The sequence below is a fragment of the Podarcis cretensis genome, assembly GCF_951804945.1.
Source record: "Podarcis cretensis genome assembly, chromosome: 5".
Taxonomy (NCBI): Eukaryota; Metazoa; Chordata; class Lepidosauria; order Squamata; family Lacertidae; genus Podarcis; species Podarcis cretensis.
The window spans coordinates 94,586,819-94,612,445 of NC_137174.1; the positions used below are offsets into that span (position 1 = coordinate 94,586,819).

Consider the following 25,627-nt stretch of genomic DNA (forward strand, 5'->3'; position numbering starts at 1 on the left):
TTTCTGCTGATAAGGAGGGAGTCTGATGCTTCTTCTCACCCCCCCCCCAGCTCCTTCAGCAGTTCCCACAATGCATCTGCACGGCAGCACGGGGAGCAGCATGACTCTTTCCTGGGAGCCTCCAAAACAGCCCAATGGGATCATCTTGGACTACGAGATAAAGTACTTTGAGAAGGTAAAGCTAATCCTCTGACAGGGACGTGACGGGCACACTTCAGCTTGACAAACACTTGGTGCACTTCTTTTCCCGCTGAGAGGGGAATTAGGTAGTGTGCTGAATTCTACTGTGGTAGCCAAGCAGGTGAGCCAGCCAAACAGGAAGACCTCCGTTCAAATCTTGCGTTTGTGCTGCTGCCCTGTCTGCAAGGTGGGGGGCTGGGGTGATGCTGGCAAACTTTACAGGGGTGGTTGTGATGATTGCTGCAGAGATGGGGGAATCTTTCAGGCGTTGTGGGACTCTCAACTCCCACCAGCCCCAGCCACTATGGACAGTGGGATTTGGGGAACAGCATCATCTGGAGGGTGCTGGATTATATTCCATATATAACGAAACACTTTAGCAATGAGAGGTGCTGTACAGAGCAACGGTTAATAACAGCAGCAACGAATAATGACGATTAGCCATGATAAGGAGGAGAGAATGCAGGTTATTTAATGGGGGGAAGTATCTTATCAATGCACGGTCTTCCCAGGCTGCCTTTCTTTACTCTAGAGAAAACCACTAGAATGTTGTGCAAAGGAGAATTCTGGGGTGACCTTGAATGCCTTTGCTCTGGGTGTCCCATTCTTGTAAAGGTAAAGGGACCCCTGACCATTAGGTCCAGTCGCAGACGATTCTGGGGTTGCAGCGCTCATCTTGCTATATTGGCCGAGGGAGCCGGCGTACAGCTTCCGGGTTGTGGCCAGCATGACTAAGCAGCGCACGGAAACGCCGTTTACCTTCCCGTTTACCTATTTATCTACTTGCACTTTGACATGCTTTCGAACTGCTAGGTTGGCAGGAGCAGGGACCGAGCAACGGGAGCTCACCCCGTCACGGGGATTTGAACTGCCAACCTTCTGATCGGCAAGTCCTAGGCTCTGTGGTTTAACCCACAGCGCCACCCGTGTCCCTGTCCCTTCTTGTAGAGATGCCTAAAGCAGGTGTGGGGAAGCTTTGACCCTCTGGGTGTTAGGAATATAAGAAGAGCCTGTTGGATCAGGCCAATGGCCCATCTAGTCCAGCATCCTGTTCTCACAGTGGCCAACCAGATGTCTGTGGGAAACCAGGAAGCAGGATTCAAGCGCAAGAGCAACTCTACCTTCCTGCGGTTTTCAGCGACTGGTCTTCATAAGCACGGTTGCCTCCAACCGTGGAAGCAGAAGACAGCCATCCTGGCTAGTAGTCTTTGGCTGCCGTTCCTCCATGAATTAGTCTAATTCTTTTAAAACCATCCAAGTCAGGGAAGGGCTGCATGTGACCCTGAGATGCCCCTTTTCTCTTTCCCTGCAGCAGGAGCAGAGCGACGGCATTGCCAACACCGTCACCAGCCAGAAGAACAACGTGCGCTTGGAAGGGCTGAAGTCCAACTCTGCCTACATGGTGCAGGTCCGGGCGCGCACGGTGGCTGGCTATGGGATGTACAGCCTCCCCATGGAGTTTCGGACACCAGTGGAGGATGGTATGAGCTCTGCACCTTCCCCTCCCTTCCCCACAGGCTTCTGCCGTCCAAGCATCTCCCGTCCTTCTCCACTCCCACCTTCCAACACTCTTCCTCCCTCTTCTTCCTCTCCTAACAGGTTCCAGTAGCAAGAGCTTCCAGGAACTGCCTCTTATCGTGGGCTCGGCTACCGCAGGCCTCGTCTTCGTGATCGCGGTCGTGGTGATAGCCATTGTCTGCTTCAGGTACTGGCGGGGACGAGGGAGAGCCTGAGCTCCAGGGAGGGGCGTGACTATTCATTCTGTCAAGGATTGGATCTGCCTCTATTAGTGATAGAAAATTTGTGGTGTTGTCCAGATGTTTTTGGACTACGGCTCCCATCCCTCCAGATGTTGCTAGACTCTCAGCATGGCCAATGGTCAGGGGTGGTAATCCACAGAGTCCGGAGGGCACCACCTTGGCTACCCCCGGCTTGCATGAGCAAGCAAAAGTCTTGCGGCACCTCCAAGACTGATTGATTATGACTTAAGTCAGGGACGGGGAGACTTCGCCTTTCTAGAAGTTGTTGGACTCCCAATTCACATCATCCCTGAGCCAGTGCTGGAAATTAGCCAGTCGCAAGGCGCGTTTTGCAACTGGCGCGAGTCCCATTGCAACCGCATGGAGATCTCTGAATACCAGGTTGGCAACTGGGGAAAGCAAAACGTCACTTAGAGAAGGATTTGAAGTATTTTTCTCAAAGCTTGCATTTGCTTTATTCTGGATTGTTTTATTTGATGCTTTGATGTATTGTAAACCGCTTTGAGATTTGTTCTTTAAAATATAAAGTGGTATAGAAATGAAACCAACAACAAGAAAGATCTCATCGGGGGTGGGGGGAGGTGCCTAGACATTCCATTGTGGCGACCTCAACTGTGGCTTAAGGTGCCATTTGGTGATCAGCTTATATATATATACAGTGGAACCTCTACTTACGGACATCATCCATTCCGAGGTCCATCCACTGGTCGAAACGGGACGCTAGAAGAGGCGTCTTGTGCACGTGCACATTTGGTGGTAGTGTGCTTCTGCACATGCGCAGACGGCGGCAGCCACTTCTGCACACGCGCAGATGGCAGAAGCCGCATGCGCGAATCATGGCAAACCCAGTGTTTACTTCCGGGTTTGCTGCAAATGCAACTTGGAACGTCCACGAGACGAGGTGTATGTAAGTCGAGGTTCCACTGTATATGAGTTTCTAACTCATGCTGGTTAGGGTCAATAGTCGTTGCCGTTTGACCGCTTCTAGAAGGACCGCAGGTTCCCCCATCTCACCAACTTTCGTGGACTTGATTCCACTTCATCAGATACATGGTGTGCAATTCTCAGTTGTCCATGTCTGTATATCCATGGAGGCGAAAGGAATTATAAGCCACGAGGTCAGAGGGAAACAGAATGCAGAAAGTGCAGACTGTGGCCCTTCAGTTAGAGGTGCAATGAATGCAACTTAAGCACAGAAGCCCTGCAACTTAATGCAACTTAAGCACAGGAATACCTGCCTTCATGGTATTCCCAGGGCTGATTGAATACTCTCCAGCTATTATTTGTGCATGGATGATAATAACTGCATAGATAACAGACCAAGAGGATGGGTGGAGTATATTTCGGCTCTCTGTGTGCAGTGGTGTTCAGTGTTCCAGTGCTCAGGTTTTGGTGGAAAGATGACCAGGAGGTGCATAACGTTGCAGGCTCTTTGATGCCTTCTTTTCTCTTTGGGCAGGAAGCAACAAAACAACACAGACTCGGAGTATACAGAGAAGCTGCAGCAATACAGTGAGTATCAAGCCAGGGGTGGCATGAGCACCTGAGTCACACAGGCATGTGAACGTTGTTTTTGTGGGTTCTGCTTCTCAAGCCTGCATTTATTTCCCAGAGATGCCTGCATGCCTGTGTGTGCTCAGCAGCCCCAAAGGAGGCAGTCACCCTTGCTGCAGCTGCTGCAAAAGGCTGCATGTAAACCTCTTCGTCCTCTTTCTCCAATGGAAAGGTGGTACATAGCAGTGAGGATCATGTATCCTCACAACTGTGCTTCCTTATGGCAATTCCTGGCGGAATTCTTCCAATCCCAAGAAACTTTGCATTCCATTTTGACAAAAGAGATTACAAGTTTCTAGCCCTCATTGTAATAAGGAAAAACTGTCCATAGTATTCAGAACAGAATTTTCCTTTTTGGGTGTCAGTGAATTAAAGGCATGTAAAGACCACCTTTTTTAGTTTAAAAAGAAAAATAATTGCACCATTTGCCACCAGACCTACGTTGGGCAAAAAGAATCCTGCATCGCAGGGGGTTGGACTAGATGACCTTCGCGGTCCCTTCCAGCTCCACAATAATTCTATAATTCTATAATTATATGATTCTAATCTCTTTTTTTTTAATAAATATTTTATTAGGTTTTAAAAGAACAACATAAGAAAAAACAGGAAGAAACACACAAAAATACAGAATCATACAATACATAAAAAATAAGGAAAAAATAATTTCAAAAAAGAAAAGAAAAGACACATTTCAAAAAAAAATAGAAAAACACATAAATCCCTCTTTTTACTTCTCATCTTTGATTCACTTACTTTCTTGACTTCCTCACATCCCCCTCTTTTGTATCCCTGTTACTAATTAATTCAGCAAATTCATGTCCAATTTATTTGTCTAATTTAACCATACAATCTTATTTTTAACCTCGTTGCTAGAACCCCTTCAATTCAATTCAATGCTATTAATTTTCAAAACTTTTGCAATATTTCTGTAAGTAAGTTTTAAATTTCTTCCAATCTTCTTCCACCAACTCTCCTCCCTGGTCTTTATATGATTCTAATCTCAGGGATAATCAAGAAGAACCTAAGCAAGTCAAACTTAAATGAGCCCCAGATATGTCTGTCTATTGTGATAACAGCATGTGTCCTTATCCATCGCCTCTCTGTCCTTGCAGTCACTCCAGGGATGAAGGTTTATATTGACCCTTTCACTTACGAGGACCCAAACGAAGCTGTCCGAGAATTTGCCAAGGAAATCGACATTTCGTGCGTGAAAATCGAGGAGGTGATTGGAGCAGGCAAGTCACCTGATGGCAGCCCAGCTCCTCCCTTCCACCGAGGGAAGAGGGGGCGGGGTCCGGCTGTGCTCTCGGTGGGTGTGGCCACTCACTTCCGTCATGTGACCGTCTTGCCCTCCCGCAGGTGAATTCGGAGAAGTCTGCCGGGGTCGCCTCAAGCTTCCAGGCAGGAGGGAGATCTTTGTGGCCATCAAAACACTGAAAGTGGGCTACACGGACCGGCAGAGGCGAGACTTCCTGAGCGAGGCCAGCATCATGGGGCAGTTTGACCACCCCAACATCATTCACCTGGAGGGGGTGGTCACCAAGAGCCGACCCGTCATGATCGTCACTGAGTTCATGGAGAACTGCGCCCTCGACTCCTTCCTGCGGGTGAGCAGGACTCCCTGGTCTTGCCAAGAGCTTCCTGGGCTCTTTTCAAGCAAACGTTAATAATAATAATAATAATAATAATAATAATAATAATAATAATAATTTATTTATACCCCACCCATCTGGTTGGGCTTCCCCAGCCACTCTAGGCAGCTTTCAACAAAATATTAGAATACAGTAATGCATCAAACATTAAAAGCTTCCCTAAACAGGGCTGCCTTCAGATGTCTTCTAAAAGTCTGGTAGTTGTTGTTCTCTTTGACATCTGGTGGGAGGGCGTTCCACAGGGTGGGCGCCACTACCGAGAAGGCCCTCTGCCTGGTTCCCTATAACTTGGCTTCTCGCAGTGTGGGAACTGCCAGCAGCATACTCCATTATCTTTCTTATCCATTCTTCTTTGGTTGGAGCTTCTTCTTCCTTCCATTTCTGCACATATAGAATCCAAGCTGCTGTTGGTACATACATAGACAACTTAAACATTTTTTTTGGGGGGGGGGGATTTCAGCCCCTATCATTCCTAACAGAAACGCTTTGGGCTTTATAAATATACTCATCCTCGTGGTCTCTTCCAATTCTATTATCTGAGCCATATTCAACCCATCAAATGTGGATGGGTTGCTCCAATGTTTTGGCAGGGGTTGCTTGTCATCTTACATATTGCACAAGCCCATTTGCTTGCGATGTGCAGGGCTTCCGGAGGCGGCGGGGCTTCCGGAGGCGGCGCCTATCGGCAATGGCGGATTCCCTGTAACCGGAGGGAGAAGCTCCGTAGAAATCGGGTCCACCGCTGCAGCGAAGCAGGGGACCCTTAAAAAACCTGCAGGCGGGAGAAGCCTGAGGCCGTGGGGCTCAGTGGGCACGCGAACTGTCAAAGGAGCTCTGTAAAGAGCTCCGGAGCGGAGCGGGGTTGCGCTGTGCTGGGAGTCGATGTGCAAGCCGTGTGTGTATGTGTGTGTGTACATGCATGCACCATGGCAAGTGTGCTGGGCCCGGGGGTAACCCGTGAAACGTGGTCCAGGACCGGACCAGAATCCAAAGGTTCTGCTAGGAGTCAGTCCGACAGGGCCAAGGCAGGACACGAGGCAGGAAACCAGGCAAGGACAGGTACAGGATTTCAGGCAGGATCTAGCACACAGCAATGTTCCTCCCGCAACCTGGGGCGGGGTCCGACAGCCTTTTATCTTTGTCAGGGTAGCACACGGTCCTGATCCGCCAGCAACTCACCTCCCTGTTTTGCCTAAAGGCAAGCACTCCCCCTGCGAGTACTCAGGTCTCTCCTTCTCTCAGACCTCAGTCTCTGCAGCTGGGGAGACGTCAGTGGGTTACTAGATCCAGGGGCCACCTCAGCCTCCCTTGACCACACCGGTAGTGGAGCAGCTGTAAGTGATGGCCCAGCTGAAGGCAATGAGATAATCCCCACATCTGGAGCCAGGGCAGCCTCAAGCCCCTCACTCGGCCTAGCTGGTGCTTGTTGCAGGGGAACCTGTGCAGGCTGGGACTCTTCAGGATCAGGCCCCAGACTTGGTTCAGGTGATGCCTGAGGCAAAGGATCTGGTGCAGACGGAGTCTCCTCTGGTTCCGAGTCCCAGGCCATCACAGCAAGATTCCTAAGGATAGGCAGGGAATCAGCAGATGGAGAGCTGATCTTTTCAAACCTGAGTCGAAAGGAGCCATTCTTTCTGACCCCTCTCTGCTTGTTCCACCAACAGCTGAATGACGGGCAGTTCACGGTGATCCAGCTGGTTGGCATGCTTCGCGGCATCGCCGCTGGCATGAAGTACCTGTCCGAGATGAACTACGTGCACCGGGACCTGGCAGCCCGCAACATCTTGGTCAACAGCAACCTGGTGTGCAAAGTGTCCGACTTTGGGCTCTCGCGCTTCTTGGAGGATGATCCCGCGGACCCCACCTACACCAGCTCGCTGGTATGTGACACCCTCGCTGCCATGCCCTGTCCCTCCCCTCTCAGAGGCCTGGCAGAGAAGCCCTGTTCAAGGACTGGACTCTCCGCACAGAGATATCTAGTGCCTCTTACACACTACAAGGAAAGCCTGTGGGTAAGGAAGAGTTACCCCGATGAGGCAATAACTAGAATTAAGAAGAGCGCGGAAAAATATGCCGAGGGAAGAACTAGTGGGAGGTCCACATCTTTGGGAAGAGACCATAGCCTAGTGGTTAGAGCCGCTGCATGGCTTCCAGGTTCAATTGCCAATGGTGTCTCCAGGTAGAGACCCTTTGTCTGAAAACTTGGGAGAGCCTGATGCATTACAGTTTAAAAATAAATAAATTGGAATGCAACTCTCATTAGCCCAGCATAATCAGGCTGACCCCATCTCCCTCCTGGAGGGGTTGGCGCTAATTAACGGTGTCAAGTGTCTCTTCCCGCAGGGCGGCAAGATCCCGATCCGGTGGACGGCCCCAGAAGCCATCGCCTACCGCAAGTTCACATCTGCCAGCGACGTGTGGAGCTACGGGATCGTCATGTGGGAGGTGATGTCCTACGGCGAAAGACCTTACTGGGATATGTCCAACCAGGATGTAAGTACGGCCTCCTCCTGTGTAGGAGAAGGAGAGGTGCAGGAGCAAAAGCGCCCCTCTGTGACCCCTTGCCTGTTTCTCACTGGTCTCCTTAGGTGATCAATGCTGTGGAGCAAGACTACCGCCTTCCACCACCCATGGACTGCCCCACGGCACTCCACCAGCTCATGCTGGACTGCTGGGTGCGCGACCGCAACCTCCGGCCCAAGTTCTCGCAGATCGTGAACACGCTCGACAAGCTGATCCGCAACGCGGCCAGCCTGAAGGTCATCGCCAGCGTGCAATCTGGGTCAGTGCCGTTCGCCCCCTCACCCTCTCCTAGCACAGGCAAACTGCTGTGTCTGGACTAACTGTGCCAAGTTTCTAGCTCTCATGGAGGAAAAATAAATAAGCAAACCTCGGATCTATCTATCTATGGCCTTGGGGGCTGGAGTCAGGCAGCAACCGGGGCTGGAGCGACGAGCAAAGAGGGTGGACAGGGAAGCACACAGCCGCCTTTAGCCTCCTTGCGTGCCACAGGACTGCCAGGACTGCCCCCCTGCGGCTCAGCCCCACACGCAGCCCACTCTCCCCCTCCTGAGCCTTGCCTGACCTCTGGGCTCTCTCATCCTTCGCAGCGTTTCCCAGCCCCTCCTGGACCGCACCGTTCCGGATTACACCACCTTCACGACTGTGGGCGACTGGCTCGACGCCATCAAAATGGGGCGGTACAAAGAGAACTTCGTCAACGCCGGATTCGCCTCCTTCGACCTGGTCGCCCAAATGACAGCCGAGTAAGTACAAAGGGGCGGGGCAGTGGGGCAAAGCATGCAGCGGCCCCAGGAGACCGGGCAGTTTCTGGTTAAGCCAGGCAACGTAGCAGGGGAAGGCCGAGATTGGCACATTATGTCACCTGGGTACGATCTCAGGGGCCAGGTGATGACTGGAGCATCCTCACCAGGGATGCTACAAGCCACAGGGGAACAGGGATGGGCTTGTAGCAACCTAACGCCTGCTTCTGGCTAGGATGTGCTCAGAGTGTGCTGGACACAGTATACAGTTGAGACTTCTTGATGCTGTTAAGCAAGAGAGTGCCTACCCAGGGCCCCTGAACACAGAGGACGGAGCTGTCAAACGTCCCTGAATATGCAGCCGTGGTTTGTGTGAGACGCATTGGTGGACAACAAGGAGTCAAGTACAGTCATACCTCGGGTTAAAGCAGCTCCGGGTAAAGCGTTTTCGGGTTGCGCTCCGCGGTGACCCAGAAGTAACGGAACGCGTTACTTCCGGGTTTCGCCGCTCGCACATGCGCAGGTGCTCAAAATGATGTCAGGCGCATGCACAGATGCGGCGAATCGCGACCCGTTCAGACACGGGTTGCGTTCGCTTCAGGATGCGTACAGGGCTCTGGAACGGATCTCGTTCGCATCCAGAGGTACCACTGTAAATAATAATAATAATAATAATAATAATAATAATAATAATAATAATTCAAAAGCGGACTGCACCCGACTAAAGTTCTTGCAGTAGGCTGAGTATTCTTCACCTCTTTAAAAGCTCTGCATCATGGGAAACAGACTTCTTTCCAGGGGCGGGAAATGGCAAGGAAGTGGATTTGGGTGAAACTTTAGGAGAAACACCCCAATGGTTATGGCACCTTAAGAAGGGGACAGACAACCTTGGGAAGCGGCTGTGGTCTCTCCTTTGCTGGGCCTGCAGAAGCAGAAGCGTGATAGCCTCCTGCCAGGGACTATGTGGTCTCTAAGACCCCTCCCAGCTCCTTGATTCTGTGACCTCTCAAAATCATGGCCATTTTAATATGTCTGTTTATTACACATTGCTCTTCCAATCCTATGAAAGGGCAGAGACAGTGTGGGGCACCGAAGCCCATTCACTTGCACTCTGAAAATCTGGCTCCACTTTTGACATTAGACTCCCGGAATTGTCCAGTTTATTTTGTACCCTGTGTTTGCAGCTTTTAAGTGCCAGTAACTGCCTGGCCACTGTCCAACGCTGGACTATGGCTACATTCACACCATACATTTAAAGCACCGTGAGACCCCTTTAAACAGCCAGGGCTTCCCCTAAAAGAATTCCAGGAGTTTTTAAAGGGTTCTGAGAACAGTTAGAAAAACCCCATTCACTTCCCATAACCACAGTTCCAGAGTGGTGTAACAGGGAATCCTTCTGTGCAGGGAACTCTGGGAATTGTAGCCCTGTGAGAGGAACAGGGGCCTCCTAGCAACCCTCAATGACCTTAACAAACTACAGTTCCCAGGATTCTTTCGGGGAAGTCACGACTCCCTTTAAATGTGAGAGTTGCCCCAGGTGGAGCCTTTGCCTAACCCTACATTCCCCTTCAACATTTTTGGGTTTTGATCATCCACACCTGATCTCCATCATGCTGTCTCCTGTGTCCAGAGAGCTTCTCTTCATTCCTTGCATTTGGACTGTGGAATGAAATTCTCACCAGCCTACCGGGCAGGGGTGGGTGGGGAGATGACAGTCTTTTGTAGACGATTCATCGTCCAGGGTCACAACTCGCCATCTCCTGGTGCCAGCCACTAGTCGAAAGATCCTTGCTGCTGCCAAATGTGGCGAGCCGGCACTTGAGTATTTGCTGAGACCTTCATGGGACATGCATTCCATCAAGTCAATCCTCTTGTACTGACTTCAGCACTGCCAAAAAAGGCAAAGAAAGACTTTGAATTGGCCCTTTGTTAGGCCAGGGACTCAGAATCCCCCCGTGCCTTTGCTCGAGAACAGTGGTGCTCTGGATTTAAATGTCTTATTGCAGGGGTGGGGGTGGGTTCTGCAGAATGTTCTCTCCGGAATGTGCCAAGCCAGCCCTGCTGCATCGAGGGCTCTCCTTTCTGTTCTGCTAGGTGGGGGCCTCTGGACGCCTGCCCCAGAGACCTTCTCTGATGGCACCACTGCTCAAGAATGGTCCTGTCCGGGGCAGGGAGGTGTCCTCCATGTGTGGACTGTTCACAGAGCCTCCCCGCCCAGCAAAAGAATTAATTAAAAGATCTCCAGCTGCTTAAACACGGACTCTGTATTCTTAAGGTCCAGGGACACTAACCACAGTCCTACCCAAGTGTCAAGTGGAGAGGAGGAAGGTCATCTGAAGGGGGCGGGCAGGACTGTGGCTGAAAAATTCAACTCATTAAATGGAAGTCAGTTCACACCACTAAAAATAGAGTCGTGTCCATCCAGCACAGTGGATCCATCAGGACAAAGATTTACGATTGCAGAGTGGAACTTCTGCCTTAAAAATTGTATTGCATTTGAGAACTCTGATTGCCTTGTGTGTTAGTGATTCTGACCACAGTGTTTTAATATAGGTCATTATTATTACCCCCCCACGTTGCATCATTTTGGAGAGCACCTAGTGAGTTCATGGACAGGGAGATATCTGAACGCAACTCACGCCTCTGAGCAAAAACACACTGCTCTCCACCACCAGCCCTCCCATTGATGCATCTGGTGACAGGGAGTTCCATGGGTCAGCTGCACTTACTCCCTTTCCTGCGCTTACCGACACCCCCCAAAAGCTGAGTTCCCCTTTCCGTGCGTTGCTAACTCCTTTGCTCCCTGTGTCTTTCCAGGGACTTGCTCAGGATAGGCGTGACGCTAGCAGGACACCAGAAGAAGATTCTGAGCAGCATACAGGACATGAGGTTACAAATGAACCAGACGTTGCCAGTTCAGGTTTGACGGCTGAGGACTCTGGCTTGGAATGGACCCGACGGGGGAACCTCCCTGGGATTCTAGTTTGTGGTGCTGCCCAGCTTCCTGAGTGTGGGGCGGGGAGAAGTGTCGTTCTCTCTCCACCCCACAACCCTCCACCCCCATATTTTTGCGTGGAGCCTATTGGCTTGTCAACAGACCTCTGGCGGGACGGACTAGGGTGGTCCTAGCTAGATTAACGGCACGTGGGGGGAGAGGCCTGAAGGAAACCCTGCCTTTTCTTCTTTCCCCCCTTTCCCCCCCTTTTTTTATTTCGCTGTTGCGCGCTCGCAATGGTGTGCCAGCAACGCGGAGTCTTCATATTGAAGGCGCATTATGGATGGGGCGGGGATGGAGGCACCAGCTCTCCCCCCTCACTGAGGCCCTTCCCCACTGCCCTCCAACGGTGCCATCGTTGTCCTTTGGGCATCTCAGCCCTCGCTGCGGAAGATTCCTCCAACTCCACGCTGCCCAAGAGGAACAGGAATCCCCAGCCAAGAAGCAAATGGAAAAGGCACCTGCCAGAGCCGCTCTCCTCCCCAGGAAAGGGGCATCCAGCCAGGCGTTTTCCCCACACGCCCAGAGACGATTGCGCCAGGGCCAGCTCCGCTCCCCGGGGCCGGCAGGGGGCGTCTGCAGGGAGAGATGGCGGCCGGTCCATTTGGGACCCTGAACGCTGGAACTACAAAGCCGGTGGCGGCGCCGGCGAGTTTTCTACGCAAAGGAGTTGGGCGACGACCCGGCTCCGCGTCTTGCAATCGCAGCCTTGGGTGTTTCCAGAGACCCGTCAGCGCGAGTTTGCACAGAGATCACACGGACAGGCGGACGTTGATAGGCAGCAGGATTCGAGAGAAAAGGGAGGCTGAGCGGAGGAGCCTTGCAATCTCAGACACCCCCCCCCCCACTCCACACACCCCGCCACGACTTCCTCCCCACCTCATGTTTTATGCAGGAAGGAGCAGGCCCTGTCAGCCGCACGCCCATCTCTGCGGATCCTTTTCTTGACACACGCTATGATCGCTGCCAAAAAGACTGGAACACTTCCCTCTATCTCCCACCCACCCACCGCCCCCCTGTTTCGTTTTGCTTTCTTCCGAAAGCCTCTGCAGCCCTGAGCCGAGGGGGCAGGAGGCTCCCTCGCGGAGGTGGCGAGCTTGCATGTGTACGAGTGCGTGTACTGGCCGTCTGGACCGTGCAAGAAGGCATGGGCCGAATAAAGGCAATAACAATTTTACTTGAGTTTCCTTCGATCGATTGATCCCTCTGTCTGTCCCCTCCCCCTTTCTCCGCTGTACAGAACCCACAACACACACAAAATGTTAGGCACCTGCCCTTCCTACCTTCCTCTATTACAGAGTTTTTCTTCCTCCCTTTGCCTCCAGAAGGAAGCGGGCAACACTTTCCTTCCAGCCGCAGGCTACAAGCAACGAGACGTTGGGAGGACCTTGCGAGTGGGGTGGCAGAGGCAACTGCAGAGTGCGGCCCCACCTCCTCCCGCCTTGCTGGTATCACAGAGTTGCTTTGTCCGTCTGTGTCCAGCTAACCACTGTCTCCCTTACCCACAATGCCTCTCTTCTTCCTGTGCAGCTTTGCCCAGCCACAGTGGTCCCTGGTTTTGGACCTGGGGGTAGCAAGGGGAGAGGGCAGGCAGGGAAAAGGGGTGAACCTCATCTGCTCTGGACTGCAAGGAGCAAACACAGAGGAAGGCGCTCTGGGTAGGAATGGGAAAGTTGTGGCTACAAGGCGAGGCCCAAATCTCTCTTGTCTCTGCTCCATTCTCCTTTTTTTGGTCCTTGTACAAGGACAACCTTGGGCTGACACTCTGAAAGCTGAAAACAGACCTGAACTCATTGGAGTGACCCTCCATGTGTTTTTGGAATCCCACAATTGGCCCCACCAGTGGCCAGGGATGATGGGAGTCATAGCTCAGCCTCCTCATGAGCGCTCATAGGGTGTGTGTGTGTGTGTCCCCCCCCCAATCCCTGCCCAAAATGCTTCTTCGCTGCTTCATTTCCTGGCTGTTTGCTGCAAAACCTTAAGATACAGCAAGGACCTTGAGCCTGATGGTTGACATCACAGCTTAGCAGAATCTAATATCCCACCTCCATCAGAGGCCTCCAGTGCAGCAACAGCCCTCTTGGCTTAGGGGGGAAAAATGATGGGAGGGTCCCTTTGCAATTCCCCCCATGGCTTCCTGTGGGGAAGGGGGCCCAACAGTTGAGGAGCGAGGGAGGTTGCCCTTGGAAGCCTTCAGATACAAACCCGTGCTCCCGATTCCCATACCCCTATGAGTTGGAGGAGGCCATCCCATAGATGCATTGTCAGGTAAATGCGCACTCACGCCCATACTCAGAGGCACACACTTCACTCTTGCAGTTTCTGAACATTCTCCCACCAAAACGTAGCCTTGAGAGGAGACCAGTGGCAGGTGGCTTGCCAATGGCTTTTCCTTCTCCCCTTCCTGCATTGCAGGGCATTGGACCAGAGGCACTGGCGGAGGAGGAGGAGTGCGGGGGGAGTGCACCACCCCCGGCAGCGCGATCCCCAGGGTGCCATCGTGGCTGCCTCCACCGCCCGCGCTGGGCGCCCCGCTCCCAGGACGTGCACCATGCACCTGTGGGTGGCGCGCCATGCCCCCGCCTGCTTTTCGCCCCCTGGTGCTGGAGCGTGAAGCTCCGCCACTGACCAGATGTCCCCCAGAATCCCTTCCAACTACATGATTCTATGAAGAGAGTGACTCCTTTCGGTTTGCCCACCTAATCCTGTAGGAAGCAGAGATTCACCAGAACTCACCCAAAGTGTGCTTCCAGAGCTTATTTGTTTTTCAAAGGTGATGAGTCTAATTCCTTTTCCCCGACTCCACTCTCTCTCTCTCTTCAGGATGCTTCTACAAAGCTGTAACCCAGTGAAACTTGGCCCTCCAGCTGTTTTGGGACTACAACTCCCATCATCCCTAGCTAACAGGACCAGTGATCAAGGATGGTGGGAATTGTAATCCCAAAACAGCTAGAGGGCCAAGTTTGGCCATCAATGCACCATTTTGCTTTGGACAAGGAAGCTTAATTCCCACTCTCTTTTCCTTGGGAAACAGGCAAAATTGCAAATTTATAGCAGGGAAATTTGCTCTGCCTCCCCCCCCCCCCCAAGTAACTCGGAACAAGGATGGAACCTTAGGTTCGTCTACCAAGTAACTCAGAGAAGACGATAAAACCTTTTCGTCAGATAAAACCTTTTCGTCAGAGAAGACGATAAAACCTTTTCGTCAGAGAGCAGGCTCATCAGTTGCCCAGAGCTCTTCTCTGGGTGGCTATTCTCTTTTCTGGAAAAGGCAGCCAGTGTGACTAGGGAGCTCACTACTTGAGCGTGTCCGTGAGAGAGGGCTGAAGTTTACAGCTAGAGCACATCCAGAACAATGCACAGCCTCTGCAGAAGGGATGGTCATTTCAGTTTCACAGATCTTCACATTTCTTCATTGGTTTGCATTGGTTTTGCATTCTCTTAAAAATGAAAATCCTCATGAGAATTCATCAGCAGGATTTCAGTGCAAATTTCTCCCAATAAGCACACCCCCCCCCACCCCACCCCGTGCAATGTTGCCTTAACAGGCACATTTTTGCCAACCAGCTTTCCCTAATATGTATTTTTGTCTGCTATATCCACCAAGATGCATTTTTACCGCACACATTACCTAGGGTTTCAAAACAACAACAACAACACCCAGAAGTTATTGAGCTATTTTTTAAGGAAAATCACCCAAAACAGCACTGCCAACATGGCTTGCCATACATCCAGATTTTCCTGGATATTTTAGTGATTTTCACCCAGATACTGCCTCCAACTGCAGTTTTCAGGCTATATCCGGGAAATTCCAGACGTATGGCGACCCTAACATTACCCTAATAATCTGCATTTAGTTCACATTACTTGGCTGTGGTTTGGTTTGTTCTGATCGACCTGCCTGAGGTTACCCATTAGGCAGAAAGAGATGGTCCTGTAGGGGCTGCTGGACTTTCCACTCAACCCCTCCCCACCCATTTTTTCCCCTGTGGGGAAGGAAGACAACCTCCACTTTAAAGCTGGTCACGACCCCACCAAAATCAGAAGGCAGAAGTTTCAGATTTGCATCTCTCTGCCCTGCGTATGCAAATACCCTTTGCTGTGCTCTGATATAACGATGCAGAGTCCTGCAGGGATAGCAGAAGCACTTAGGTGATTAGGAGGAAGATTCATGGGGTCCAGCTACAGATCATCAAAGTGCCATCTCCTGGTCTCTGAAAGGCTTCCTGCTGGCATCTGAGCCTTCATCAGCAGACGATGCCCATTTGCAAACACTTTTCTGCAGCCACGAGGACTAGTGGCCCTTTTGAAAAATGAAAGCTGAGGTGCCTCTGGCACCACGAGTGCGCATACTTGCCGACCTAACCATGCTTCAGTGGAGCTTGAGTATGCTTTGTGTGGTTTCCAGATGCAGCCCTGTTTTTAATTTTCCACTAATTAGCCAATTAAGCCTGCTCATAATCTTGTCTCCTCGCTGGAGTCTCTAGGATTCCTTCCATCACCACACAGTTTTCCGGGACCCAGCCCAGCTTTGAAACAATATCTTCCCCCCACCCTTTACAACCTCCTTTCTGGGTACGGCCTCCCTGAAGAACAGGCTTTCCCAAACGGATCTCCCGCTGTTTTTGGACTCTCATCCCTGACCACTGGTCCTGCTAGCTAGGGATGATGGGAGATGTAGTCCAAAAACAGCTGGAGACTTAAGTTTGGGAAACTCGCCTGAAAAAGGATGGTTAAGTGGCTTGAAGATAGCTTGAGGAACATCATTTCCTTAAATCCAACATGGAGGCAAAACCTCCCTGAGGTTTATTTTGGAAAAGTTTGTCTTTGTTTTCTCCTACAATATCTTTGCCACCTTGCCACGTGGACTCCTTTGTCCCCACCTCAGGTCCAGCCTCTTACTTTGCTAGGGACAGAAGGAAGCCAGCCCCTGTTAGTTTGAGACACACACCCCAACTAAATGCGAGCAGCCATATATTGCAACCAACCTACTAGACCCTCGATAAGACAAGAAGATGGAAGACAAGAGTTATCAAATTCCTGGCAACTATATATAGTAGGTAGGCCCTGTTCAGCTTGGTGAGTCATAAGGCCTAGAAGGAAGCACTTTGCTGTTGCTAGGCAACCGCAAGACATCGGCCTCTGCCTTGAAGGGTCAGTGTAGACAATGCCAATCTGGTCTATCATGCTTCTTCATGCCTCTGTGTGGGAACAGCCTGTCCAAATTACTGTACATTATGTCTTACATGCAGGAAGTTTGTCCTATGTACATAGTTCAGAAATGTGTGATGGGTTCTCAGAGCTTATCTGAGAAGCGGTTGCTCCCTTTTGGCACACGTGCATAGGATTTTTCATGTGTAAATGCAGCCATATTCAGAAGGGTCACGGGTGGCAAGCACGACAAGGAGAAGTGTGGACAAGCCAGTGGGAACTGCCCGGCAAGTCCTGCCATTGCCTAGGTCTGTGACATGGTTTCCCCATCAGTCCCTCCATCTTGCAAAATGGCCCACTGGACAAAGACCTGCTGAGTCCCCCTTCAAGGAAGGAAAGGTTCAAGAATCGCAAAGATGTTCTCTACCCTATTCTTAACAGTATGGTTTGCTATATAGGGCAGGGACCTTAAAATGAAACTAAGACCTCCACATACAGCCGGGATGGAGAAGCCTGTGGTCCTCCAATTGGTGTTGGACTACAACTCCCATCATCCCTGACCATGTGCTGTGCAGGATAGGCTAATGGGAGTTGGAGTCCAACAACATCTGGAGGTCTCCACTCTTGGCATGCAGGCATAGTTACCAAGCAGAGTGAAACTTGCACACAACTTGCGTACCTGTTTTTCATTGTATGGTTTAGTGAACATGTTTTCTTTATTAAAGATACCTTCTTTCTTTTGCTCCCAGGGAGAGAGAAGGAGAGGGAGCTATAGACCAGACTCTTTATTTTCTGCCGTTGCACAAACATTGTAATTTGGAATCGTGTTGAATTCAACAGCCTGGGTTTCTGTTTGTTTTGTTTTGCATTTGTTGTTGTTTAGTTTCTAATCCTCAAGACTGTGGAGGTAGATTTGCTAGCAGAAGGTTTGTGCCATGCAAAAACCTCAGAAGTTGGGCAAGGGCTTCTACTCATCAAATTTTTTAATGTAGGCCCTTGTTTTTGAATGATTAGGAGAAGCATTATCTGTGCAATAGAATAAAAGCAATGTGTGAATCAGGTCACAGAAGGGTGCAGGAATGTGGGTTACCTGGGTGTAGAATATGAACTTTTTAAACAACTAATGATTTCCTCTTCCCAGAATATGGGACCCTGTCTTCTGCTTGCATAAAAAAGGTGGAGCCCATCTTAACACTGAAGCACAAAGTTCTTGAAATGGTCTTGTAGCTGTGCCTTCACTCTCTATTCCATAAAGTGTGCCGATTTTAGGTTATAATGCTGGTTTCTTGTGTGTTAAGATGATGTATGGGGGATGCAACCTGAACCTTTGGCTTGAACTCTGTCACAACAAACAGATTTTTGTGCACCAGCAATTCCACCATTCCACCTCAGGCATCAACACTTCCTGAGCCAGCCCTCCACCCCCGTTTCTGAGGTCAGGAATTTGCAAACTTGACTACCTGAAGCAGACAACTTTCAGCTCTACCTGAGATAGAAGAGGCAGGCGTGCAACACACATTTTACCCCTTCCGTTCTCCCTCATGCCTGCCCATCTTGCAAAGACCCATCGACAGCATCTTCCATTAATACAGAAGCTTGCATGTGTCATGTTCCTTCGCGTGTCCCTCGAACAAACCACAGCTCAGGAATAATAACCCCCTAGTCCATGTGCTTGCAAAGGAAAGTTCGAGAAAGGGCAGAGAAGAAGAGAGTGTGATGGGGAAACACTGAAGCCCCCTGAGAATGTGGCTTTGTCTCAAGGCAGGAAGGTGAGGGCTTCACTTGGGCAATTCTCCATGGGCATTCTGGTTGCATAAACCAAATATAACTTGCAGGCCCCAGAGTGGGAGTTCAGCAAGCTCTAGGCCAGGGATGGGGAACTCGTAGTCCTTAAGATGTTGTTGGACTCCGGTTCCCATCCATGCCAGCCAGAAGAGCCAATGGTCAGGGATGCTGGGGGTTGTCATTTGTTTAAGTCTGGAGGACTACAGGTTCTCCATCCATGTGCTAAGCTGATTTCAATCATAGGGCTTTGAAGGTCCTGGCTAAGGCCAGTGGGAGTTTTCTCCATGGATATTAAACATCTGAACCTCTGCAGGTTCTTCTGGGCTTCCTGTCCCCACCTCTTTCCTCCACATGGTGCCTTTATTTGGTGCTTTGCCAAGCCGCTGGGCATCTCAGTTTGTGGTGTGCCTCAGCTCCTGGAGCAGGGATGGTCAGCCCTCAGTCTAATTTCATGCGAGCAGCAAGGAAGGCAGAGAAGCGGGTGGCAGAGAGAGAGAAGCTGGCAGAAAATGAAGGAGCAGGGGGGACAGTTCCCGCCTGTTCTGATTCTGCTGTAGGCCACCCATCCCACCCCAACAAAAAATGGGTTTCCCACTCCATTGCTGGAGCACAGCCTTGGTTTGGTGTCAGGGTGAGACAGAGCGCTGATAACCTCATTTCCTCCCTTAAGGAAGCATTGCTGTCTAAGCCTGCCCATCAATTGCTGCTCGCTTGAGCCTCCTGGTGCTTCCTTCCACATTGACTGTGGCGCAGGCTAGATCCCAGATCTTCAGTCCCAAATCCGCTTAGCTGTTCTTATTTTATCTGTAAGCTGCCTTGAGTCCCTGTCGGGGAAAAGGTGGGGTATAAATAATATATAAAAGCGATAATAAACCTCGGAACCTCATCCTGTCTGGCAACTGCTACATGCCAGAGTAAACCGAATTTCCCCTTTGGCCTTGGGAAAGGGCCTTTGCTCAGAGCTAGAGCAGCTGCCCTGCATGCAGAATGTCCAGGGTTCAAGCCCTGGCAATACCTCTGGATCGGACTGGGAGAGAACCCCTTCCTGAAACCCTGGAGAAAGCTGCTGCCAGCCAGTATTGCCAATACTGAGTTTGATGGTCCAGTCATGATTCAGTATATATGTTCTGGTGTCCCTTCTTCCACTGCCTCTGAGGCATCCCAAGCTGCATGCCAGCTTTCCCTCCTCCATCTCCTCTTGTCTGTCTTTCAGATGCCTCTTCCACAGGCAGCTACTCTTGTGCTGGTTCTCCCTTAAGTAGGTCTCTCTGTAAGGGCTTCTGAGAACATCCAAGGCAGGAATCTATGTGGCATGGGTCTCTGGGGGCAGCCTGGCTTTCGTTTCTGGTAACCTGGGGGAAAAGATGGGGAAACTCCACATTGTGACAATCAAGCAACAATGCTGTGAGTCACGGAAAGTGGTTTGCTTGCTTTGCTTTAAAAAGAAGAGAAAAGCAAGTGTCAGACCCTCCTGGACTGCAGAGACATGCAAGGGCTTTATTTTTAATTTTTTGCTAAGAGGCTCAGAAACTTGGGGGGGGGGGAGCAAAAGGAGCCACTTTAATACTTAGCGGCCGGGAGTCGCAACTTTCCATGAACCTCCCGCAACGTTTTGCCACTATCATTTTATTGTGCCTCGTTTCCATGTTTGGTAATTCTCCAAGGCCAAATTTTTCCTTTCGCTCTCGTGTACGTTATTTCTTAATAGCAAAAAAACATAGAGGCAACGCAACACAAGGTCTCCATCCATTTTGCAGATTGGTGCTAAAATCAGGTTTTTATTACAGCGGGCAAGGGGTGTGCCTTCTTAACACCTGATCCTTCCATTTGTCTCGCCAGCACCTATTTACGCTTCCTGTTACTTCTCAGGATAGGCATCCAACCAGGATACTTGTAGTACCCGTGGATCCCTGACTGATACTATCAGAGGCTTACCTGCAGCCCTCCAAGGTGCAGTAGACAGGGATGGAGGTCAGCAGGTGAGCTGGCCTGTGCTGTCTACTTGTGCCCTGCTCCTGTTGAATGATGAGGGCTCTCACATGCTTTTTGCAGACCACCTGCTCACTGCCCTCCCCACCCCCCTTCCCATCCCAAGATGGTTCTGCCCTCCCTGCTGCCCCCTCCAGCTGCAATAGTTTGGCTTGCACCGAGTTTGGCTTCAGTGACTATTGGAAGTTGTCTGTGCAGAGGTGTCGCACCCTTGCTGGTTCTTGTGTACTGTATCTGCAACTTTTATATATACATATAAATACATACATACATACATATATATATACCTAAGTATATATATTGAGATGTATTTAATGGTGAAGAAGGGGGGGAAACAAAAGAAAAGGTGCAGTTGCATTTGTAGAAATATTTTTTAAAGAAATGCTTTTTCAATTAAATTATTTAAGAAATTTGCGGAGCTCTGGAGCAAGTGTGTGTTTATTGAAATGGAGGGGCGGGAGAGGACTTGAATCTGATAGATGTACAGGGGAAAGATTTCTCCAGGGAAACTTGGGGTGAACTGCATCCTGGAGGTTTGTGCCTCTGACCTGTCAAAATGTCAGTTGTCCTGGCAGTTGGCTGATTGGAGCATGGGTGTTTGGTGGCTAAGGAAATTCACTTTGCACATAGAATTGTAGAATTATAGAGATGGAAGAGATCCTGCGGGTCATTTAATCTAACCCCCTGCAGTCCTTTTTACTGTCAAACATCTCTGACTGTCACAAACTTCTTCCCAATGTTGAGCCTGGATCTCCTTTCTTGAGTCCTACCCTCCAGAGCAGGAGAAAACAATCTTGTTCCCTCTTCCACGTGACAACCCTTGAAATATTTGAAGATGGTCATCATACTTCCTCTCAGCCTCCTCTTTTCCAGGCTAAATATACCCAGCTCCTTCAACTATTTCTCATAAGGCTTGGTTTCCTGACCTTTGATTATCTTGGTTGCCCTCGTCTGCACACCTTGCAGCTTGTCAATATCCTTCTTTAAATCATGGTGCCTAGAATTGGACACAGTATTCCAGGTGTGGTCTGGCCAAGGCAGAAGAGAGTGGTACCATGACTAATAATAATAATAATAATAATAATAATAATAATAATAATTTATTATTTGTACCCCGCCCATCTGGCTGGGTTTCCCCAGCTACTCTGGGCGGCTTCCAAAAAAACCAAAAATACACTAAAATATCACAGATTAAAAACTTCCCTGAACAGGGCTGCCTTAAGATGTCTTCTGAATGTCAGGTAGTTATTTATCGCTTTGACATCTGATGGGAGGGCGTTCCACAGGGCAGGCGCCACTACCGAGAAGGCCCTCTGCCTGGTTCCCTGTAGCTTTGCTTCTCGCAATGAGGGAACCACCAGAAGGCCCTCGGCGCTGGACCTCAGCGTCCGGGCAGAACGATGGGGGTGGAGACGCTCCTAAAGGTATACTGGGCCGAGGCCGTTTAGGGCTTTAAAGGTCAACACCAGCACTTTGAATTGTGTTTGGAAACGTACTGGGAGCCAATGTAGGTCTAGTCAAGACCGGTGTTATGTGGTCTCGGCAGCCGCCCCCAGTCACCAGTCTAGCTGCCGCATTCTGGATTAGTTGTAGTTTCCGAGTCCCTTGACCAGGGCACTAGACTTCTGTTGATGCAGCCTAGAACAGCTTTGACTTTATTTTGTTGCTGCCTCACACTGTTGACTCATGTTAAGCTTCTGGTCTACTAAGACCCCTAGATCCTTTTCACGTGATCAGAGGCACTTGTTTCTGTATTATTACTTCTACTCCATAGCTAAGCACCGGAACTGACAATAGTAGCCTGGGTTCAGCAAAAGTTATGTGTGTGTCTGCAGCACAGAACTGTGTTTGGAAACGCAAGCCTACAGAGAAACGGTTAAGTGAGTTGGGTACGTTTAACCTGGAGAAGAGGAGGCAGAGAGGTGATGTGAGAGAAGAGATTGGGATGTGTTTGTTTCCCTCTAGGCCCCATCTCCAAGGGATCCATGTTCACTCACTTTCTCTGCTTGCTCTCCCCTTTTCTTCACCCCCCAGCAAAGGAGTTATTAGTGCTGCTGGTTTCCCCCTTAATCTCCTGTTTAGGGCTTAAGGAGGGGAAAACAAAGGATGGGATTGTTTGAGTTTCTGCAAAGCTCTCGGGAGCTGCTGGAAACAGAAAGAGAGAATCTCAAAAGAACCCCAAAGGTGGGGCTCCAAAGACATTGATAGCCCCTGTCGCTCTTCGCAGCACAGAGTCTTTCAAAAACAGCTATGGGAACTATGCGCAGGCCAGGAGACAGACAGTTGGACCTCTAAAAGGCCACAGATACTTAAACGCCAAAGGCCTAGTTCTAGAGAAATGTTTTCGCCTGGCGCCTAAAGGTATGTAATGATGGTGCCAAGCAAACCTCCCTGGGGAGAGCATGCCACATGTTTCTGCACTCTGGACCTCTGGCAGAGGAGGCACACGAAGAAGGGCCCTCTGGGTAAAGTCCGAGGTGGTCCTTAAGGCATTGAGGTCCTGAAATATTTAAGGTTTTATAGGTCAAAACCTGAGTTATGCGGAGTTGGCAAAGTTAACACATAAACTGCGTGAGAAGGACAACCGTGACTTTAAGGAAGAATGGGAACTATTTACAAACTATTTTAAAAGACAAGAAAAGGATTTGGACCCCTTAGCAGGTTTTAAATAAACACCCACAAATTTATTGGTAAAACATATGACAGATAAGGCAGTGATATGTACAACTTTACAACATGCAGAGAATAATATGTATAAACAAATCAGAGAGGGGAGCTGAGGGAAGTCTTTGGAGGGTGGCAGAGGGAGGGAAGGGGGGTGATGTAATTGGTTATATTGATTTATAATTTGATTTGTTAAATTTGTTCAATAAAAACTTTTTTTTAAAAAAAAGGTTTTATAGGTCAAAACCAGCACTGGCTCTTCTTATGTTCTTAACATAGGAATCTGCCTTCTATGGAGTCAGACCATTGGTCCGTCTAACCCCATGTTCTAGCAGTGACTCTCCAGAGTTTGAGAAAGTTTTCTCTCCCAGCCCTAGCCTGGAAATGCCAGGGACTGAATCTGAGATAGTAAAAATTGAGATTCCTGCCCTGCAGGGGGAGGGACTAGATGACCCCTGGGCCCCCCCCCCCTCTACAATTCTGCATATTTCGCATCCCTGCGGCTTCCATAAGACCTCAGCTTTCAGCGGCAGAGCAGGCAGGCTCCCATTTTTCCATTCCCCCTGCCTTGTGGCGCACTAGGAGAACAACTGTCAGCAGCAGAGTTGGCAGGCTTGCGAGGATGTCTTAACATGCTGACATTCAGTAATTAGCGGCTTGACAGTCACCCTGAATTATTGTCATTCGTTTACACATCGAAGAAACATCTGCCGTTGTGAATGCTACTCCCTCACCTCAACATTTGAACTGGAACCCTCTAGATTTGTAGTATACATTGGTGCCTGTAGGTTTGACGTAGGAGGATTTGTCATGGAGCGATTTCCTCTTCTCCTGTGTCGCGCTGCCCTGTCCGAAACCTGGCTGCACATTTGTTTCAGCTGTAGCTTACAGCTTTTTTAAAAAAGAAACTGCACCCCTTTGCCAGAGACTATCCCCCATCTATGAGGATTGGGAACTTGTTCCGCTTAAAATAGCCCAGGGATTGAATGCAGATAAGTCAACCAGTCTATCAAAGGGGGCACAGTGTGGAGAGTAGAATCATAGTTGGAAGGGACCACAAGAGTCATCTAGTCCAGCCCCTACCTGCAATGCAGGTGAAGTGGTACCTCGGGTTACAGATGCTTCAGGTTACAGACACTTCAGGTTACAGACTCCACTAACCCAGAAATAGTACCTCGGGTTAAGAACAGTTTCAGGTTAAGAACGGGCCTCCAGAACAAATTAAGTTCTTAACCCGATGTACCACTGTATCTTTTTGCCCAAGGTGGGTCTCAAACCCACAACCTTGAGATTAAGAGCCTCTTGCTCTACCGACTGTGCTATCCTGCAGGCACAATAACACAGGAAAATCAGAATTGTCTGCTGGATCTGGCCAGTGGCCCATCTAGTCTAGCATCCTGTCTTTTTATCTGTCCTGAAAAAAGTCTTTCTCATAAAACCAGAACATGGGGACACCCAATGTTGGAAGATTCAGGATAATCAAAAGGAAGGACTTCTTCATGAAGCACACAGTTAGACTATGGAACTCACTCCCACATGAGGCAGTGATGGCCACCAACTTGAATGGAGAAGAGGACCATCAATGGCCAGTGGCCATGGCTGTGCTCCCAGTTGCTGGGAATCACATCTACAATATCCAACGTGCCTCCAAAGATCAGACTTCTGCCTCTCATCATTTGGACACCACATGGTTAAATGGGCCTCCGGGAGCTGGCAAGGGCAGCGGCAACAGCTGGGGCTGTTTGAACATGTTCCTCAAGGCCTCTAAGCTACTTGGGTGCTGTTTTCTCTAATCCAGCAAGGGGTTGTTTGTTTGTTTGTTTTGCCGCTCGGGTTGTAGTTGTCTTCTTCCAGAGAGCAGCTCTCCATTGACATACTTTCCATCCTCTGCCATGAGGAGCATGGGAACTGCCTGAGGCCAACACTGCCCCCCAAGGCATCTCATGGGTCACACCACCTGGCCTGCTTTCATCCATAATGAGACCTTCTGCACCACGGCTCGGAATAAGTGAGCTTGAGCCACCCAACCCACCTGCTGGCAATTTGGCTCAGCCCCAGATCTCCTGTGCCCTGACTTCTTCTGCTGTGGGAGCAGACAGCCTGGAACTGGGTCACTGGCAACCGGTTCAGCTGGTCCTTCCTCCCCAAACCACCTTTGCAGGGCTGGCTGGCTCAGGCTCCGCGCCAGAGATAAGGTTCTCAAGCGCGTTGCATCCCGAAAAGGCTGCGCCAAGTGATTAGCAAGCAGAAAGACCAGCACCGCTGTTAACAGTCCCGTCGCCGGCAGTTCGGCTCGGGCCGCTTCCATGCGCACTGAGATGAGTCGGTGCCGTGCACTAGGCGCTGCACGAAAGCCACAGAGCACAGATGAACAAGCAGTTTGGAAAACCCCTTTAATGGCCACCCAGATGCCTTTGGGCCCCTCCAGATGGGTGCTTGTTTACAGGGCTGTTCTGCAAGGTGTCATTGATGCAATAATAGTGCATTGTCTTGCAGGTTTATACTGGGATGTCCGCACATCAATCTGCTTTATTAGCCCTGTCTTCTTCCCAGATACTCCATTCCATTGCTTCATTTCCCATTCAGCTGCTGAGTGTGTGTGTTTTTCATAGTTTCTTTTCATTTTTGTACATC

General features: G+C 50.0%; 1 protein-coding gene across 3 annotated transcripts in view; it reads left to right on the forward strand.

The window, feature by feature from the left end:
• Window positions 1-12,581, forward strand: part of EPHB3 (EPH receptor B3) — an 85,590-nt gene extending 73,009 nt beyond the window's left edge. For 2 of the 3 annotated variants that reach the window (XM_079977721.1, XM_079977723.1), the window contains exons 6-16: window positions 51-175; window positions 1,493-1,661; window positions 1,780-1,885; window positions 3,400-3,452; window positions 4,607-4,729; window positions 4,854-5,101; window positions 6,811-7,026; window positions 7,475-7,639; window positions 7,735-7,928; window positions 8,257-8,412; window positions 11,227-12,581. In XM_079977721.1, coding sequence (XP_079833847.1) covers window positions 51-175; window positions 1,493-1,661; window positions 1,780-1,885; window positions 3,400-3,452; window positions 4,607-4,729; window positions 4,854-5,101; window positions 6,811-7,026; window positions 7,475-7,639; window positions 7,735-7,928; window positions 8,257-8,412; window positions 11,227-11,335 — 1,664 coding nt within the window. In that variant the 3' untranslated portion in view covers window positions 11,336-12,581. The remainder of the gene's footprint in view (window positions 1-50; window positions 176-1,492; window positions 1,662-1,779; window positions 1,886-3,399; window positions 3,453-4,606; window positions 4,730-4,853; window positions 5,102-6,810; window positions 7,027-7,474; window positions 7,640-7,734; window positions 7,929-8,256; window positions 8,413-11,226) is intronic. The other variant, XM_079977722.1, reaches the window with a different exon arrangement.
• The last annotated feature ends 13,046 nt before the right edge of the window (window positions 12,582-25,627 follow it).